Raw genomic sequence first — 21,529 nt, forward strand, 5'->3', positions numbered from 1 at the left:
AGATACGTTTGGGGAGCTGAGGATAAAAATGCAAAATAAATCAGGACTTTCCAGGGGCAGCGGCCTCACTCATCAACCTTTCCCCTCAGAATGGAACTCCACATTGGTGTTTGCAGAAGGACTGGGCACCAGCAACCTCCCCTCTGGTTTTCAGTTAATTAGCACAAAGTAGTGGCGGTCCAAGAGAAGGAAGGAAGGAGTAAGGAAGATTCAGAGGAAGCAGCAGCAGAAGTGTGACAAGGCTTCCGAAAAAAAATAAAAATGGAGTATTTTCTCCACTCCTTCTGGAAGCTCAGTCACAATGCTCTGTAGGTCATGTAACCTGGAAAATTAGGTTAAAGCCTATGAACAGAAATGGATGAATTTGTTATGTTTAAAGTCTAATTGGTTGCACCTCGGTAATAAAGTCTATAGAACTTGCACTATTAATAGGAACAAAGTAGACATATTTCCTGTGACAACTGACAAGCAGTGTTTCCATTTATTACTCCCTGGAGAAATTCTATAGCTTCATCCAAAGACAATTGGCTCAAACAGGAACAAAGTAATTAGATTTCCCAGATAGTCAAATTTTATTTTAAATGCAGAATATTTTCTAGCTGGTAAATAGCTACTTTAAAAAAAGACATTGAAAGCGGTAGTTATAATTTTTCCATAAATAGAAATAAAAAGTTCATTTTTAAAGGACGAAAGTCACCATAATGTACATAGCTATAAATTTTTCCCTAACACATTATTATAGATTAATCTTTACTGCTTACATTTAAAATATCAATTGCATTATAATGTCTATGATACAACTTCAATTATTTAGCTGTGTTCTAAACAAGATTCAGGCAAAACAAAGTCTAAGGATCTTATGCACAGAACATTAAAAGCATTTTATACATGGTCTATGCACAATATATCTTAAATTAGAATGATGCATACCTAATATGCATATAGAATATGGCTTACACATTAAAAGAGATCTAAGTTGTGAGTTCTAAGATCCCACTACTTAGATTTAAAAGCTTCTGATTGTATCCATTTCTAAAATATTGCTTAGCATCGTGAACCCAGGAAAGAAGCGGGTGCAACGGAATACTCATCAGGATGTGAACACCCCCTCTATTCTTTAATTGATAGCTACTCTTCATTTTTTTTTCCCATCCATTTTCTACCTTTCTCAAAGACAAATTCATTTAGTCTTACAATCGTTGAAGTGTTTGTATATTGGAATCTTACACACCTAATTTTTCTTTGCCTTTCTTGCCAGCTAAAAACAACTAAAGGTCCTTCTTCAGTTTGGAGCAAAGGGAAGGCTTTGCACATGCTCAGGCAAAACAAGACAAAGAAGCAGAGTCTCCAAGGTTGCAGTCTGTTTCGTGTAGTAAATTTATAGTCACATCAAGTAACGTCATCTGTACAGACAAGTGTGGGCTTCCATTTTCATAGATATTTTTGAGTACACACAGATACACACACACATACACACACACACAGATACTTCTTGTCTCATTTCTCTTGGCCTGTTGGATCCTGATGGGAGCAACACACCAGAGGCCAATTCCATTCTCAGTTATCATTTGCCTCCACATAATGGCTGAAGGTTCTCGTTATCTTGACTGTAGGTAATGCACGACTTGCATTGTGATGACATCCATGTAAGGTGATGCCTTAGTGCTTGGAAACCACAGGAATGGTGCAGGCCAGTCCTCTGGCACCAAGAACAGTTTTCACCACAGTTTTGCAGTTTGAGAATTATGATGAAGGACAGCAGGTCACAGAACCAGGCCTATGACACCCCATTGCTGTCAGAGGATTTCAACTGCAACTTCTGGATACCTCACCTCTCATTTTGGTCCCATGTATTTAAAATAACAAGGACAAGCTAAAGAACCTGTGCCTCAGAGTTGAAAAATTTATTTTCCCATAATTTTGTTTCCGCTTTCCTTTTACTTAAGATCTTGAAATACAGTTACAGCACTTTGTAAAGCAATGGAAGAAGGTAAATTTAAAAAAAAAAGCCTCATCTTCTGCAATGTACTGCCTAATCACGTATGTTATTAATGGATTCAAAGTGATGAAAATTTAAACAGTCTAACATTTGTCTTGAAAATTTCTCTGGCTTGATTGAAGAAGGTCAAATTGTAGAGGAAAAACAGTGCAGTGACAGACACACTGACCAAAAAATCTGAAAGCAACTGTGAGTATATTTATTTGGCCAGATGTAACAAGCTCAGCATTTATGTTCTTATTAATTCCTTTTGTAGGAGTTCATAAAAATGGCCTGATCCAAGTGGGTGTTGGAAGAGAAGAATACAGCTTTGTGAAAGTTGAGGATTTAGGATGTTTTAGTGCTGTTCTCATCATTCTGCAATAGAATGAAAATGAAGATATTTTAGTCATATAAAGTAATCAATTACCAGTAGCAATTTCACATTGGACTCCATATACCTTGCAGAAATAAGGGACCCATCAGTCATTTTGACCAATGTCCCGGTGAGCTATGTTTCCTGCATACATTTTTTGGAAAATGATCTCAAATATTCTAGTTCTGTACCATACATGCAAAGGTAATGCTGATCCTAAACTTTTTTCTTTTGAAGCTATGTAGTGTACACTGACATGGAGATGTCCAGTAGCAAAGAATCTTATTTAATTTTTTAACTCCGTTTTCTAATGGTATTTACTTAACAAAACTTTTGTACTTAAAACATCTATAAGCACTTCACTGAATTAGTTTTTCTTGAAGTATACTTCAAGGGCTTCATCAGGACCCAAGGACTGTTTGAAACTGACCATGGTAATTTATAATTTTGGATGGAGGGCATGGAGAAAAATTGTAGTAGTTAATGTGAGACAATATATCAATACTGTAATGTATTAATACTGTTAAATATAAAGATGGATTTTAGTTACTGAACAACTAATTTGTAGCTTGATTCCTACCCAAGTTTCATATGTAAAACAAGAATCATACTCACTAACTCTTGAATTAAAAATTGACAAAGTATGTGTGAGATGTTCACCACAAGTGCCTGACACTTGATAGTTTGTATTAATCTATTATTATAAATTAAACAGTTTTAACAAACAATTCAGTACTGAGAAGTGAATCATCTTAAAAGCTAATAACATCTTAACTTCCATATCTTAACATCTGAGAAGCTACTAATATATCTCAAAGGTTTGGTATGGTAGCCTCAGCATTTTATCTTGTCCTTACCATCACTCCAATAGCAAGACTTCATTAAAACTTGGTTTTCATGTCTCACCTTTTAAGGAGACATTAAAACATGTCCACTATGCATATACATCCCTCCTTTCTAACTGCATACCTCCTCTGTAGGCCTAAGACAGCAAGTCTCAATTTCCTTGTACAGAAATATCAACAGATGGGATTATTGAAAATTCAAATATCCAAATCATTACTCCCAAAGTTAATTATTTGGTAGATTGAAGAAAAACCTTCAAAGATGAATTTTTAAAAATGGAATCACTGATGCAAATGTTCATGGATGTGAGCAAACATGGTGCTTGTCTTATGACATGTACTGGTTTTATTTTCTATATGAATTAGAAAAATAAATCAGGATTAAACTTCTTTAGACTACAGCTTATAAATTTAAATAATTAAAATGTCTCAGTAAGCGTAATTTTTAATGATGAGCAAATTAAGAGTTCTTTTAAAAGGGAAAGTTTATCTGTTAAGATTTTACCTCAAGAGATAGAAGACAGAGCTTAAAAAAAAATCTGGAACATTGAAAGATGATAATGGTCTTTAATGACATTCTATACACTACTCATTTCAGAAATTAGGTTTCTCATATATAAAATAAAATTACCTTCAATGATTAACATGACAGAAGCCTTTAAGGTGTTTGAAACCTATGAAAATGTATCAGCATGTTTTTCTTCAGCATTTATTAGATCTTCTGAGTTCTTATGGAGATCAGGTTCACCTAAAAACAAGCAAACAAATAAAAACAAAGTAAGTCTTAAAACCTAATAAGGTCAGGAAACTGAAGCAATTAGTAAGATGTTGAAGACTGGATTTTACAATGAATTTTGTTGTACATTTCTCCAAAGATATCAAATATTTTCTTTTAGGTTTATGGATTTATAAAGTGTAATAAGTCATCTTCTGGTTGTTACATAACTTTGTGAAGTTGAAATTTAATCTGGGAATACAGAAATTAAACAGATGAGACATGTTTAAACACATCTATTAAATCTAATAAAAATATGCAAGTTTTTCCTGAATATTTTTAATTGAAACAGTCCTTTAAATAAACCTTCTAATAATCAGTGTTTTCCACACATTGCTTAGTTGCTGTGAATTTAAAACAAATGAGTATAAGAATAGCAGTGTTTAAGATAAGTCATAACATGCTAAAACAAACTAATGGAATTTATAATCTTGGACTCAGGTTCTACATAAACCTTGAAGTAAAAAAAATTTAGAATAGAAAATGTTTAACATTTCTAGAGACTTTGCAAATAATATAAAAATGGAAATATAAAGCAAAACATATAGGTAAAATACATTATATGAGGAAAGGTAAAATTAGTTGATATTAATTTTTTAGTCACTCAAAATACCATATTTCAGGAATTAGCTATGTTATTCAGTATTCTTTCTGTCTGAATTTAATAGAAAATACAGTAACAGTTAAACTTTGCGCCAATTAACTTTGAGATAATTACTATAACATAACACTGTATTGTCTCAGTTACAACAGATTTCTCGGTTGCAAAATTAGTGAATATCTAGAACTAATTGTAACATGGAGGTTATCACCAAGTAAAATTATTCTGTCTCCCAATTTTTCTTTAAAATACATTTAATAGGAGAAATTTATTTTCTGTCCCAAGATCAAAGTTTCATAGTATTATGAATTTTCCAATCTTTCTTACATAACAAAAAATGTGTGGTCACATGAAATTGCCAAAGTCTCAACTAAGACATTACAAAGTGTGGTCACATATATTAAACATCAATCTTAAAACAAAGATAAAACTTTCTAGTCTTGGGTTTGTTCCTGAGCCCAGAAACAGTGTGTGTTTGGAGGGTGTAGGGGGGGGGCGGGGGGTGTATGGTTGATGTTTCTATGTTGTTTGTCCTACCTCTAACCTACAACTGGCTACTTTGGACTCCTGAGCTAGAGAAAGTGAGAGAAGAGCACTAAGAATAGCTAAAAATGGAGTTTCCATATGATCCAGGAACCCCACCCCTAAGTATTTACCCAAAGGACACAAAAAAACATTAATTAAAAAGGACACCTGCACCCCTATGTTTATTGCAGCACTATTTACAATAGCTAAGCTATGGAAACAACCCAAATGCCAAAAATAGATGACTGGATCAAGAAGATGTGGTACATATACACCATGGAATATTACTCAGCAATCAAAAAAGATAAACTCATGCCATTTGCAGCAACATGGATGGCACTAGAAGGGATCATGCTCAGTGAAATAAGCCAGAAGGAAAAAGAAAAATACCAGCTGGTCTCACTCATAGCAGGAATTTGGAAAACCTAAATAAGGGATCAGGAAAAAGACTAATTATAATAAAGTGAAAATCAAAATCAACAGGCAACTATAAGCCAGAGACACACTATGGGGGAGAAGGGGAGAAAGGAGTAAGATCAAAATAAGGGGGATGGGAATTTTATAGGGATGCTAACCAAGATGAAAATGCATACATTGTACAAAAATGAAAAATGAAGTAAAAAATATATAAAATAAAAATTAAAAAAAAAAGAATAGCAGCAATGTTCCTACTTAACCAACACTATTGTCGGCTGCCTTTGTACTTCCTTGACCTGGCAAGTTTTAGGAAAAAATTGTTCTTCTGTGAGTACATTTATGGGCTCTTCATGGTCTTCTTGCCAAGAACTATGACTGAAGACTTCCCACCACTTTGCTATGGGCACATGAAACTGGCTTAAACTCAGAAATTTGTTGCTACAGCTCCTACTTCTGTCTGCTGAGATACTATCACCCTTCCAAATGAGTGAGCTACATCTGACTCAAAACACTCATAAAGCATCTGTTCCCATATATTCTCTGTCTCACCTGCCTCATTTGTCACCATCTAACTTTTCAGATTTCTATGTAAAAACTAGACTCAATTCCCAATAGCCTCTTGACTTCAAGGTCGCCATGATTTGAGTTGAAGAGGGAAGTATTTCTATATCTTTCCCTAATAACAGAGGGCTCATTTAGGAAATCCTCCTCATAAATTATTTTCAATCATCAGTAATTATTTGCATGGGGTGAAGGTTGTAAGTATCCTATGATTCACTTTTGAAACCTCTTTTTAGTTCCTGTCTCACAGTCAATTTGCTTCTGACATTTATCATCTTAGAATCTTGACTTAAACTTCTGATTTAACATCTTGTTACATACATGTGATTAGAACAGAACAAAACACACCAGGACAAAACAGAGCAGAACATAGTGGAGAAAGAATAGACTGAATTAAAAGGAAGGAATATGACTAATTAATCAGTTTTCAAAATTGTTGAGAGAACTGTTTACAATGTGCAAAAGGTCCACCCGTGAGGTCACCTACCACCTAAACTTTTATTTCTAGTGGCTAAAGAACTCACCAATAACAAAAGTGAAGGAGAGGAAGAAAATATACAAATGGTAACAGTGCAATGATTATCATAGTAAACCTCTAAACGATGCGCATCCTAGAGAGTAATTCTATACAAGCCATTAGAAAAACAGCAATTAAAAATTATGACTAACTCAAGACAAGAGTTTTGCAGCACTGATATCAAAATGTGTTACTTGAAAACTACAAAATTCCGGATGTTTTCAGTAGCACATACTCAAAATTGTCAAGCAATTGCACGGCAACCAGGTTGCTTAGGAAAATACTAAGTTAGAGTCCTCCGCAAATAACATTACTTTTAGTTAATAAATCTTTATTTGCAGAAGTCTCTACAACTCATTTGGAAGTAATCCTTAATCTTTCATAAAAAGTCACATTATTATGATATGTCATTCTGCCAGATAAGAAATTAATTGAATTGTTCAATTTGTTATAGATCAGTTAAATAATCTTCATGATGTGGTATATATACACAAAGTAAAACTAGTCAGCAATCAAAAAAGATAAACTCATGTCATTCGCAGCAACATGGATAGAGCTAGAAGGGATTATGCTCAGTGAAATAAGTCAGAAGGAAAAAGAAAAATATTGGATGGTTTCACTTATAGGAGGAATCAGGGAAACTGAACAAAGGGTCAAAAAAAAAAAAAAAAGAGAGACAAAACTTGTAGCCAAACTATAGATCTGAAGTATATAGCAGTGGAGGGGGAGAGAGAAGGGTCAAAATAGGGAAGGGAGGAGCAGGGACTATGGTGATGGTTCATGGGTGATGTGGTGGGGGGAGATTTATAGAGACTACACCTGAGTAGAGAAATCAAATATTGTACAAAAATGAATAACAGTGTAAGAAAATAAATATGTAATCAAAAAATAAACTTCATAACCTGGGGATGGTATATGTATAAGATTGAGAGAGAAACATGTGTATATATTCAAAGCTTCCAAACATTTTTAAATCATTGATTCTTCTTTTATTTTAGTGCAACCTATGACTTTCTCAAATTATAATTCATAAACAAATAAAATAAAATACAGAGGATTACAGAGGATTCCACTTACAATAAAATATAATTATCAACACATCTATGTAAACCTAGTGACATGATAATATAATATGTTTTTATTTGCAGAATATCATTATTCAAAAGCAAATTATATTTTTATATATCAGCAAGAAACAATTATTCACAAAACTTACAAAATGATGTTGATGGAAAAGCCAACAATCATATTAAAAACTTAAATTATTACTGATAAATATCAAATGATTACATAAACAGTATGCTTATTAAGAATGTAGCATTTAACAATACTAGCAAGTATTTTCTATTATTATTATTATTATTATATTATTATTATTATTATTGTAAAGTAAAGCTTCTGAGAAACATAGAAGATACAACATACAATGAATAAGATACAACATACAAGAATATATAGAGAAATTTGATACCATAAAGATGACAACTCTCCACAAATGGATAGCAAAGTAATCTTAATCAAAACATTTTTTTTTTCTTTTTGATGGAGTAGGTGAGTTACTAAACCAAAACAGGTCTCTACAAGTTCAAATAAATCAAATCTAATTGTTCAAATAAATTGTATCTAATAGATAAATCATATGTAAATAAATCATGTTCTAATTGTTCTAGAGCAATTATGTAGGAAATAAGCCACAAGAACAAAGTAGAAAAATACTTGTGTGTTTGAAAACTTTAATACATATTCTAAAATGTCAAGCTTGCCTTAAGCTAGCTCTAGGTTTCCTTCTGGCTCTAAACAGCTGGGATTCGTGCACAGTGCAAATCTGGCAGCATCTCAGTTCCCACGTTGCTTCCTTTTTTCACTTCTTAATCGTCTTTTCTTACTTCTTAATCCTAGTATGTTTAGGATTTGAATCAATATCAAATAAATCAGTAAATTACCCATAACAATAAGAAACATTTTTCATTTCCTTCCAGACTGAACCCCCAGATTCTATTCTGGGATATAACTAGTTTTTCTCAAGCATACATTCTCCTTGAGAATATAAGAAAGAAAACAGATTTGGGATTGATTCATCATTTTATTTCCAATTAAGGTGGACTTGGTTCAATTTGGAATTCTTATATCTAAAGATGACTCAAACCCTTAGGTAGTTTACAAAAGCAACTGTTTAGCCTTGGGGATGAATGATATTTGTGTTTGCCCCTTGGGGTATGCTTAAATCAAAAGTGTCCCCTTAATAATTCCTACTAAGAACCTAATCTACTCCTCCTTCTCGGCTCCAGGCCCAAATGTTGTTCATGACAGGCCACCAATGGAAATGAGTTACATTTATATGCCATTCTTTCCTGTCTATGGTTGTCTTGGCTGTTAATTAGGGCATCTATCACCCATTGGCCACCAATATAAGCAAACGTGTTTTCGTTTTGTTTCTTTTTTATTTCTCACTTCCATAGGTGCCTTACTCCCAAAACTGCCCCATAGCTCTTCAGGATTTGGAGCATAACTAGAAATTGGTAAAAGATTTTTGCAAATGTCTGCTTCTTCATTAAGGCAGATAGTAATATTTCACAATAATCATTTTTGTTAAGGCTAAAACAATAAGTGATTTGTCTGAAGCTAACATATCTTCTCTGTTTTCCTTCACCTCCCTCAGAAGGACAATAGCTACACACTCTCTTAAATCCCTCCACATACTTTTAAATAGTGCAGAGAAATCCTTTACATATTCTTAAGTAGTGGAGATTGGACAAAGCAGGCTTTAGATGCTGAGAAATGCTGAATAAGTAATGAAGGCATTTCCCTCACCCTGTGTGGATAAAATTGAACCAAAAAAGTAAACAGGTTGGGATGGAGAAAAGAATTTTGTATTTATTGAAAAATCTCCATGTAAAATGGAATATGTTTAGACATATTCTTAGACAGGGGTTCCCAGATCCTTAATAGAAGATTTGATGAGTTAAATTACTCTTGGAAAAGTGCTTTATTTTATTGATATCTAGGAGTTTCATACCTTGGAACCTACGTGTCTATTCTATTGCTCCAGGATGAGAGGGATGTTTTTGAGATAGCTAAGATATACAGTCTCGGGGCTAATATAATAATGAATGAACATTGAGATTCTGTTTAGAGCTTCAATGTTTAATTAATGTTCCAAAGCTCTAAGCATCATGTAACCTGTTTAGTCTCATCTCTATGCAATTATATTAAGGCGACATTAATCTTCAAAGCTACAGGTGATGGTTTACAAAGGTAATACCTGATACACAATGACTTCATAATTAATGACTATTTTAAGTGATGCATTTTTTGTAGCAGATCACATTTTTTTCATTTTTATTACAAAACCTTCTGTTCACAAAAATAGGGTGTTATATATATATAAAGTATAAATTTTAGGTATAACTATTGTCATAAAATGAACATTTGTGCCTTAGTGTTCAATTTAGGAAATAAAACATTACTAACTCCTAAAGCCATTCTTTTTCCTAGGACTTAGAATGATATTTCCCTTATCACACTTCTGTCTCCTCAGTATCACCACCTCTAAATTCCTACCTTTCTCCTTAGTTGCCAACAAGAGCTTCCTTTCTGGCTTCCTTGTATCCATTTATGCCTCCCAAACAGAACATTCTGTATCCAAAATGATCTTTTTTAAAACTTCAATTCAGATCATTTATTTTTCTTACTCAAAACCCTACATCTGGCTCCGGACATCTGGCTCTGTATTGCTCCTGGCTCAAAATCATCACACTATGGTGCCACAGTGCCCATGTATCACATTGCTGACGTTATTGTAGGCAATCACTGCATTTCTACTTACATACTTAACCTTAGCCTCCCTGACCTATTATTTCTTGCATGTCAGGTAAGTTTCACCTTCCAGGTGTTGGGGAGGTCATTTCCTTTCTGAAAACTTATTTTTCCCACTCTTTGCCCCAGACTTTTCTATAACTCTTGTTAGCCTTTACTTAAATTATCATTGTCTCAGTAAAGTATTTCCTACCCCTTATTTAAAATTATAAATCTGCTCTGAACTCCTGCTCTCTCTTTCCTAGGGATAGGGATTATTGTCTCCTTAGTTATTTTACTATATCCCGAATTCCTAAAACATGTAGTAGAAGCATAGTTAAGTAATAACTATAGCCCAAACTGTTAACACATGAAGTGCTTCTGTTCTATTAATAGGACTCCCAAAGCAGATTATATTAATCAATTCATTTAATTCTCTAAAAACTAATGTGATAAAGGACTTTATGTTATGGGGACATAAACAGATTATTTCCTCTCCACTGAAAACAAGTAAAAAACTGGGTAATGTTAACCAAAACAAGGATTCCATCTCACTGGAAGTCAATCAAGGCAACACACAATTTGAGAAGGATTTATTCTTGAAAATTACTGTAAATTCAGGTAAGAATAGAGAGAACCTGTGACAATCTTGCCTGGAGCTACTCCCAAACTCCCCCTGCCAACCCCATCTCGAGAATAGCAGCAGAAGCCAACTACGCAGTCAGAGGTGGTAGACTCAATTTGGGACAGAAAGAAGGGGCAATCTTGGTTTCTTCATATGATGGGGTAAGATTTGGTTTAGAATAAATGGAGAAAACCCACCAATCTGCAAACCTGGAGTTTTGGTCCAAGATTGGGGTAAGTGGTAGACCAGCAAAATTTAAAAGAAAAATCCTAACAATTACAGAGCCACAGAGGGCTGAGAAGGCTCTCCACACACCCCTGGCTGACTAAGAAACTGTGCAAGCCAGGAAGAGACCTTGAATGAACTGTGGCCATTTGGGATAACATGGATAGAACTGGAGGGGATTATGTTAAATGAAATAAGTTAGAAGGAGAAAGACAAAAACCAGATGAGGTTATCCTTATGTGGAATATAGAGAAACAAAACAAAGGAACTGACAAAACTAAACTAAAACAAACCCTAGACATATGATCGTAGAATAGAAGCTACCAGAGGGGCACGTGCAGTATGAATCGCAGAACCAGTGGTCTATGATTAAGCATAATAGGTGCTGTGGTGGTGGATGTGGGGTGGTGGCATACATCTGAGAAGGTGGGAACCCATTCCCCTAACTCATATACAGTGTTGTAAGACAATGTTACCTCAATAAAAATAAATGAAAATTTTTAAAAAGAAGAGACCTTACAATTGTCTAAGATATGGAAACAACCTAAATGTCCCATTATAGATGAATGGATCAAGTGCAAGTGGTATACATGCACAATGGAATACTACTTAGTGATCACAAAATATAAACTCATGCCATTTGTGGCAACATGGATGGAGCTGGAAGGAATTAAACTAAGTGAAATAAGTCAGAAGGAAAAAGAGCAAAAATACTGGATGGTTTCGCTTAATGTGGAATAAAGGGAAACTGAACAAAGGGCCAGGAAAAAGACAAAACTTGCTAGGTGACCATATATCTGAGGCACACAGCATGGGAGGGAGAGAGGTCAAATCAAGGAGGGAAGAGCACAAGGGACTATGGTGATGGCTCACAGATGCTATGGGGATGGAGGAACTAGGGGACTATACCTGAGGGGAGAAATAAAATATTGTACAAAAATGAACAATGAAGTAAGAATATAAATTTATTTTAAAAAGAAGGGACCTTAAGGGAATCTTCCTGCATTACTTGATTTTTCAAAACAATGCTAAAAAGCATTCATTATCATATTATTGAAGTTTAAGGCCATGTTTTAAACCTTTATTATTAAATATACAATTCTTATTTTTTAACTTTTTAAATATCTGAGGCCAAATTTTCTAAAGCTCTTGTTATTTGGTAGAAAGGTAGTTATTGATTAACTTCTTCACGGTTATCTACTATTGATTATGTATTTAAAATCTTCTAGTTAATCCTGAAAATAAGAATAGAGTGTAAATATTTCAAATCATAAAGAAAATAAATTGGAATGGAAAAAACTCTAGCAATAAAAATCAAGACAAGAATAGTGAAAAAATAGAAGAGTAGATTAAGACTGTGTTTTGGCATTTTATGATTTTTAATTATGAATAAATATTAAATTTTCTTGAATGCTGTTTCTGCATCTTCCAAGAGCTTATATTTTTCTCCTCTTATTAACATGGTAATTAAGTTATATTAATAGAATTTTTGAACATAGGATCAAATTTGTATTTCCTGCATAAACCTGATATGGTAAATTCATTCTGTAAAACAGAAGTAAGTAGATACTTCAGGACAGATTCTGGACCCAAAGTTTCCTTATCTCTGAATTTCTGTTTTATCTTTGCTTGGATTGGTTCTGAGAGAGTCATTTTCCCCCTAGCATTATTTCACCCAGCATTTTTAGTTTTTGTTTGTTTGTTTATCATGAGATATTTCTTTAAGTTTATCTAGTTCATTATTGCATTGGAAATAGAAACCAAGCAAGAAATTTCATAAGGAAAGAAAACTGAGTATTTATTTGCTTTATTCAAAATGTAGGGCCTCTATACAAGTATCCCTTGAAAATTACATTATCAAAATGTTCTATAGTTTTGATTTGTAAAGCTGTGTTCAAATCTTAGTTCTATATTTTCTAACTGTGGGACTGAGTTATTGTTACTCAGTTCTGAAAATCTAAACTGAGAACTTTACATGGATCTAAAATTTACCATCTGTGCACAACAAGCTATTCCATAAAGCATAGTGCCAAGAAGTTTATCAGAAAGGAGGCAATTGCAGTTCCTAATCTAATTCTGACAAAGGGTTTTCCTTCATATATAAGTTCTAGGTTATGCATTGATGTGTGGGGTTCATATTTTTTTGTCGTTTTGTTTTTTTAGTTAAAACTTTCTTGAAGAGAGTGTGTTTTGATCCAGTGAATGAGTCAAATACCTCCAATTTTTTTCAAACTTTCTTGAAAGAGACATGACAGGATCACAGGAGGGAGATGTAGGGAAACCTTGGGTAGTGAAACAAACCAATCTGACTGGTGCATAGAGACTGTGATTCTCAATTCCAAATGTATAACATGATAATTCATACTTCAGAAGGTTGTCATAGGAGCAAATGGGACAACATATGTGAAATGTCTGGTACATAGAAGGGATTTCAGATTTCTGCTTTCCCTATTTTCTTCCTTCCATTGCTGAAAATTAAAATATTTCTTTCTCAATGCATATAATGTTCAAAGTGGAGTTTATATTCAAAATTATATTCAGTAAATAATTTTAAAGCACATACAATGTGCCAGGGACACTCTGGCTTTGAGAAAATAATAGACACTGTCCTGTCCTCAAATAGTTTATAGTCTAATGATTTATATGTTACAGTACTTCTGGGCCATTATCATGAGTATAATTTGTCCATGTAAAGGGGTAATTTTAGTCATTTGGAGACTCCAGTAGATGGGTCTGGCATCTGGGTCTTGTAGCATGATCTTTATCAAGTGACAATAATAGCAGTGTTATAAAGACATTCGGTAATGAACAGGACTGGCTACATAATTACAGGGTGTAGTGTAAAATAAAAATGAGAAGCCTGGCTCAAAAACTATTAAGAATTTCAAGAGGATGATAGTAAAGCAAATATTTAATTAAGCACAGACCATTCTAATTGGGGAGGCCTCTGTGACTATGCACTTTATATTCCCATAATGGTTACATAGAGTGACCAGTACTTGGAAAATTCTACTACTTTTCAATTAAGATTAGACTTAAATGATTGGGGAGACTTGAGATACAGGCCAGATGAAGGCATTAGATCATTATTTCTTTTATTTCTAATAGAAGTTGTAGAGGAATAATGTGACACCATCCGGCATTAATTATTGAATATATTTACTGAGTATGTATTATATGCCCCACTCTGTGCTAGGAGCAGGGGACACACTGGAAGTCATGGTATACTCTGTCCTGACTCCTGTGGACTACACATCCCATGTAGAAGACAGATGATAAATAAGAAAATGAATAAATATTGAATGTGGACTAGTGGTAATAATTAGAAGAGACTAAACTGGATTCTAGTAAGGAAAAGTAGGACACAGACTTGACTTGACTTTCAGTGGTTAAGGACAACCTCATGGGGTTCTAAGACCTGCATTTAGAGTGAAGAAACGGATTGCAGATCCTTCACTCAATATTTGAGGAACTCTGGGCAAATCTCCTAACTCTCCTATGCTTCAGTCTCATCTGTAAAATTGGAATAACAACAGTATATAACATAAAAGATCCATGTAAGAATTAAATTCAATGACTTATCAACTGCTGTGTTTTTCAAATGAAAAACAGACCTGCTAGCTGGAGAAGGAATCAGCATTGAAAAGATTCTGAAGAAAAGAATCTCTGGCTGAAAAAACAGTAATAGCAAAGGCCCAGGGGTAGTTGAAGAACCTGCAAGATGAGCACTGGGCAGGGAGGACAGTGCCTGGGGAGATGGAGCCACGGGAGCAAGTGAGAGGAAGGAGGCCCAGATCTGGAATCTCAAAGCTAATTTCCTGAAGGAGTGATAATGACTGATACTAACTGAAATACACTGTAAAAGAAATGGATTAATTCCATGAAATAAAAAGTGTCAGAATAAGTAGTTAGCTTTCCATCTGATTTCTATGGTGACAGATGACAGATGCTTTTCCTGACACATGAGTGAAATTGTCAGTTAAACAAGTAACTTAGTAAAGTCAAAAAAAGAAGACAACCAAATCTCTAACACTAACTGTTACATTCCTAATGCAACACAAAAGCCACTTGTGAAGCCCAAGATTCAAGTTCAAAAGCACTTGTAGAAAAGAGCAGGAAGCTGTACCACATAAAGTCGTGTCACTATTTCCCTCCCAATTCACTGCCACACACTGACATACTCCCCTGCAGACCATGTGGTACCAACAGAGCCAGATCTTTTTTTTTCTTCTCAGAGACAAGCCAACTTTCTTACTGGTTAATGAAATGGTACTCACATTCCAAATACCACCAGGAGCAGGTCTATTTATAAAGGAAGAAATCTAGGGGGGAAATACCCAAACTCTCAGAGGAGGAATGAAGTCAGGGAGAGAAGGAAGAGAGCTTCATAAACCACAGTACCTTGAGCAGCCAGCTCTTTCCACCGCTCTTTGTTCTGCTGGATGATGTCCACCAGGTTGTTTTTGAAGCTCTTCAGGTCCACACTTGCAAGAGAGTAGTCTGAGGAGTAGGTGCCATCATTCATGGTGCCCTTCATATTGGATCGTCTAAATGAATCAGCAATGTGGAATCCCATAAAGGTGCATGAGTTAACAACAATAACCAATGAAACCAGAAGATACCAAGATTGGGATATGGGAGGAAGGAACAAAGTCCAAGACAATTTACAAAATCAACTGGAAAAGCAGCAGGGTGGATGCCAGGCGGGTTTGAGTATGTGTGGGCGCCTCTCACAACCCTCCTTCATTTCCCTGAGGCAAACGCCTGGGACTCCCTGGGTCAGTTAGAGACCCCCAGAGCAGCAGGCATGGCCTGTTGTATTATAGGGTGATGAGGCCTGAGAAACGCAGTGAAACTTTGAGGATAGCTGACTTAGCGGTGAGCCCACTAGTGAACATCACAAAAGGGCCACCATGATTCTGGAGCCCAGAGTGTGGAAATGGCACCTGCCCCTTCTTCCACCCTTTAATCTCGAGGTAACCTGGGTCTGTCTCAGGCAGAACAGTCCCTCAGTTTTCTCATTAGGGTGACAGTGAGTCTTTTGGTGTGCTACTGGCTGTGTGTTCCAATGAGTAAGAATAGGATATTTTAAAGTTTTATATACGATCCCTTATGAATTTATCAATAATAAAGTCTAGTTTGAAACACTGCAAGTTGCATACACAGTGGATTTCTCTCTTGGTCCACTATATGTGGATACCTCTTTACATTCATGTTTTCTGAAAGGCTATCTTTGAAATAGGCATTTTACTAGATAAACCTGGGTTGAAATTGGTTTGTTTGTGGACAAATCAATATAATCAGGTATGTTATAATGGCCAGGATTATCTATCTATCTATCTATCTATCTATCTATCTATCTATCTATCTATCTATCTATCTATCTATCTATCTATCTTCTCAGAGAAAATTCAAATGGGTTTATTCTCCTGAGTTTTAAGTATTATTTTGTTATATTCCTTAGTACTTTGATATTTTTGTAGAGCACAAGTACTTTTAAAGGAAGCTGCAATACAACATATGGCCAGTAGGTGGCAATACTACATAATAATTCCTATAAACATTTTCTGCCTAGGTATAAAAAAATAATTGTAAGTAAAAAATAAATAAAAATGACAAAAATGAAAACTCATGTAAATAAGGAAATAACAAACCTGCATGCCCCATAGGAAGAAGTTTCTGTTTTTGAGGCTTCCTCTATAAGAGGAATAATAATTTTCTCTGTTGAATCTGTCAGAAGAGAAAACGTTGGCTCTACTATGAAATCAATGAAACCTACAAAAACAAGAATAAACAAATTCAAGTGTTACAATCCCCTAAATTTTACAGTTGTTAATAATGAAGAGTTTCTGATGTTCTTGATAGGAAGCATTAAACAATATTGGTTCAGCTCTCCCCTGCAATAATTTTCAATCCAGAAACACAATCATTACAGAGAGCATAAGAGTTCTATGAAATGGTTCTCAAGCAATGGGACTAACATCATTTAAGCTTGCTAACTCAAGTACACTGGCTTTCATATGCAATATTCAGCTTTACATTATTGCTAACATAAATTCACGTCTAATCAGAATGAATACATTTCCCTCTGTCAGTGAGAAGGATCATTTAATTTTGGAAAGGTCTCCACTTGCTTTTTGATTTTTTTTAAAGATTTATTTATTTATGAATACAAGAACTGGGGTACAGGACAGAGGTGCAGGGGGTGAGAGGATTCATCAGAGACAGAGTGGGGAACAGAACAGGTGGATCTACTGAAATACGCTGTGGAGGGAATCAGAGGGCTAGACATAAGAGGCCTGCTGTGCCATGTGAATAGCTCGCTGGCCAGATGGGGATTGAACTCGTGCTGCAGAGGCTGCGGATAGTTTCAGAGTGTGGTGCTTAACCCCTTGAGCTACCAGGGAGACCCCTGCTTGTTGACTATTTTATTATTGACAGACAGGAAACAGTACCTAAGCTCCAAAGAAACTAAATAATTGAAGTTTTTCTCAGGCCATAGGAAGGTAACCACTTTTTTTCCTTCTTACTATTATCAGCAGAGCTTTCAGCTAGTGTGTTAATATTTCAAATTGCTGTTTATTATTCACTGGACTTAAAGTGTTTGTTTGCAGAGAGTAGGAGTGTTCTGTCAAGTCAGTGAGAAAAGTATAACATCTCCGGGAGACAGCATTAATCTTAACACTTTGAGATGTCAGGACTGAATAAAGATTTTTACATTTAAAATATTCATCAAGACAGAAAACAACACACAAAATATTCATCAAGACAGAAAACAACACACAGGGAACAGTTTACCACCTGGTGTTTAGGTGAAAAGAGAGACAACCTATTCTTTAAAAAAAAAAAAAAAAACATTTATTTATTTATTTATGCATATAAGAACTGACTTGTAGGCCAGAGGTAGAGGGGTGAGAGGATTCACCAGAGACAGAGCGGGGAGCAGAACAGGCATATTCACTGAAATATACTGCTGAGGGGAGCAGCAGGCGAGTCAGGAGAGGTCTGCTGCACCATTTGGTTATCTCCCTGGCCTGGGATTGAACTCACACTACAATGGGGAGACAACCTATTCTAAGCTCTGTGTCTATGCAACCTCCTGGCTCCTGGGAGAGGTGTGGTCCTGGAAAACCAGGACTTATGTCCTTAAACAGATCTGGGAACAATGGGCTATCATCAAACAATTGCAGGAAGGTTTTTTTTCAGAAACAGTGTCTCAGCAAAAATCCACATTTGAAGAATATCCCATCCAACAGATACTCAGATTAAGTAATTCACATTTCAAGTAACTGGATTAGTCATACCTACACTACAGCACATTTTTCATTAAAAAAAATCTTCAATGGTTTTGTGCCTTCAAGTCAAATAAGGTTAGTGGGCCACCCAGAATACTATTTCAAGTTCTGTCTATGGTTTTAAATGCTTGGAATATGGAGCCCGTTAAACTGGTTGTCACCTCAACTAACATGGCTAGCAATTTACATACAGCAACAAGGCTTAGAGAGCTTGGTCCTCAGCCTACACATTCACATCAGCTACAAGATAATAGGCACCTGTCTTAAGGTATTTAGGAAAACAGCTGTTGGAACTGGAGTGGGAAAGGTGAGGGTAAGAAGTTGTCTCTCAGCTCACTGCTGCTTTGGAGTAGGTGGTCCCAGAGCACCCACCAGCTCAGTAAAGAAAAACTAGTTCAGGAAAGTGAGCTCAAGTATTTGAACCATTAAGCATCACAATAACATATTTTAATAATGGGTTGGGCTTGAAGTCCCCAATACAAATAAAAATGAAAAAGTTTGGGGAGCTTCCCTGGTGGCTCAAGGGGTTAAGACACAGCCTATGAAGCTATCCACAGCCACTGCAGCATGAGTTCCATCCCTGGCCAGGGAGCTACCCACATGGTGCAGCAGACCTCTCCTGCCTTGCCCACTGCTCCCCTCAGCAGTGTATTTCAGTCAGTCTGCCTGTTCTGCTCCCCACTCTGTCTCTGGTAAATCCTCTCACCCCCCCCCCTCACAACCCTGGCCTGTATCCCAGTTCTTGTATGCATAAATGAATAAATCTTAAAAAAAAAAAAAACAAATGAAAATGTTTGGGAAAGATAACATTCTACAAATTTCCTTTTGTTGGCCTGTCTATTCCTACAATAAGAGTTGTTTTCAAAAGAAAAGAAGCTAATATGTTAAGCATATTGTACAAATTTAATCATAACAGAACAAATTTATTAGTATTTTCCCAAATCATCTTCTATATAAGGCTTTAAATTACAGAAACAATAATCAGCAATGAAACAATAAAACATAGTTCCTTGCACAAGAAGAATGTCTTTTATTTTGTAAAAGGATTTACAATTACACTGGCCAATACTGCTGCTTCAAATTCAATATTGTGAGCATGTTTCAGTACTTCTTAATTCTTATCTTAACACCAAATAGACCAGGCTAAAGATTAAACTTATCATGAATGTGGAGTAAAGTTTTCATGGAGTTGCCTCTTTGAGCAACCTGTTCTACCCATTTGAAAACTGACAAGCACACACGGTCCCCAATCACTAATCGTCAGTATTACCTATTTGTGACTGGGCCACCATCGTTGACTTCCGATCACAAAGGGGGGAAAATGGAAGTCCTAATTCTGCTTCTTTATCTCCCTGGGAAAAGAAAAGCTCATTAGTACAGACTCGGTTTGGAGAAATTCCCATAATGAGCAGCTTAAATACAAAGCCTTAAAAAGCTGCAACTTTCACTTTTAATTGGCATGATATTTATTATTTTTTAAAATAAACCCAAAAGCTGTAATCCAAATTTATATAATTGTACTTCGATGGTCTCCTTTTGGGGACATATTGAGTAGGGGAAAAAAAAAAAAAGCAGAACATTTTCAGCACCTGGAGCCTCTGCTTTGGAATTACAACTCTGTAAAGAGACAAACCTTTGCTCTTTAGAATTTTCTAGTCTCCATGAAGAGTCATGTCAGTGTGTTATTTGGCATTTAATTAACAATCCTCCTGTGGATTTTTCCACTTGTTTTTTCCATACCAAATACACCAGCTGATTTCCAGTTAACAAGATTTCATAATGGACTGCTCTTTGAAACTAAAAGTGTCTGAACATTTTGAAATATCTTTCTACTTATGAACTAAGTTTTATTGAATCTCCCACATCAAGTAATGAGGGATATATACAACATTCTTATTCTATATGAATAATTTTATTTCAATGTATTATCAGAGCAAATCGAAGTGCCAATGATTTTGTATTATTTGACCTTATCGATAGTAGATTAATGGAGCACTTATGTTCATGAACCCCATTTATGTTTGGATTTAACATCTTAAGTACTAATTGGATTTTCATTTCCTAAAACAAAGTGGTTGCTCTAGACAAAGTTTTATTATCATGAGATTTATCACACATTGTTCTTTACTTTGCATCCAAGGGAGATATGCTTATTATAAAAGCAAGAGGAGAGGTTCCTGTTCACTTCAATTGTCTGACCATTTGGAAGAAAGAATGCTCTGGGCTATTGGTTGTATTCCCTCATGGAGTACATAACCTGTTAGGCCTTGACCTAGAATATGGGTCTGGTTCCAAAAGCAGGGGACAAAGAGGCCAGGGGCTCAGAGTTCTTCTGCTTTGCTTTCTCTTAGGTCTTCTCATAGTGATCGTTACAACATCATGTCAATGGGCAGTTTTAAAATTTATGGACAACGGTGACTTTCTCCTAAACTGTGACCTGATTTTAAGGAAAAGAAAAATTTAAACCCGATTTGTTCAGGAAACTCTAGAGTAGGAATACTAGGCTTAGAGAAAACAGCGAATAGAATTTGGTGATCTCTCCCTTTTTCATTTCTCTAGAGAATAACAACATTCATTCCATTTGGAATGAATAATCGTATGGACTAGGTGAAGGCAATTATTAATGCCACTAGAGTCATGAGACAGTTTAATCACTGTTAACTAACCCTTACTTTAGACACAAAGACTGCTGAAAGGAGTTCTTATCTGCCACCTAACTTGGTGATACTGCTTTACTCATCTTAGGAATAATTATATACGCATATAAAGTGGTTAATATTTAGCAAATAGCCACTAACTATTAGGTAATAAGAACCATAATGCTTAACAGCACAGTAAGTTCTTTACTTAGCCTAAAAATGATGATTTGAGCCTAAAAATGTTGTGTAATTTCCCTTTCATGAGCTAAATTTTACAGAACGTTGGGTGGTGACATTTTCATGAACGACTCAGGCATTTGACAGCTATGTGCAGGGTCTACCTTTTACAGATGGG

At 35.4% G+C, this 21,529-nt stretch overlaps 1 protein-coding gene across 4 annotated transcripts in view; it reads right to left on the bottom strand.

Moving 5' to 3' along the window:
* The window catches only part of PDE1A (phosphodiesterase 1A), a 282,559-nt gene continuing 261,030 nt past the window's right edge, over positions 1 to 21,529 (bottom strand). Inside the window, exons 11-15 of one of the 4 annotated variants that reach the window (XM_054699907.1) lie at positions 19,806 to 19,887; positions 16,895 to 17,015; positions 15,642 to 15,787; positions 3,831 to 3,947; positions 1 to 2,356 (exon numbers count right to left, since the gene is read on the bottom strand). In XM_054699907.1, the coding sequence (XP_054555882.1) occupies positions 3,874 to 3,947; positions 15,642 to 15,787; positions 16,895 to 17,015; positions 19,806 to 19,887 (423 nt within the window). In that variant the 3' untranslated portion in view covers positions 1 to 2,356; positions 3,831 to 3,873. Of the gene's footprint in view, positions 2,357 to 3,830; positions 3,948 to 8,363; positions 8,491 to 15,641; positions 15,788 to 16,894; positions 17,016 to 19,805; positions 19,888 to 21,529 lie in introns of those variants that run through there. The other 3 variants (XM_037523666.2, XM_054699908.1, XM_037523665.2) reach the window with 3 other exon arrangements.

This window comes from Talpa occidentalis, unplaced genomic scaffold (assembly GCF_014898055.3).
Source record: "Talpa occidentalis isolate TD23 unplaced genomic scaffold, MPIMG_talOcc4v2.1 talOcc4.3, whole genome shotgun sequence".
Taxonomy (NCBI): Eukaryota; Metazoa; Chordata; class Mammalia; order Eulipotyphla; family Talpidae; genus Talpa; species Talpa occidentalis.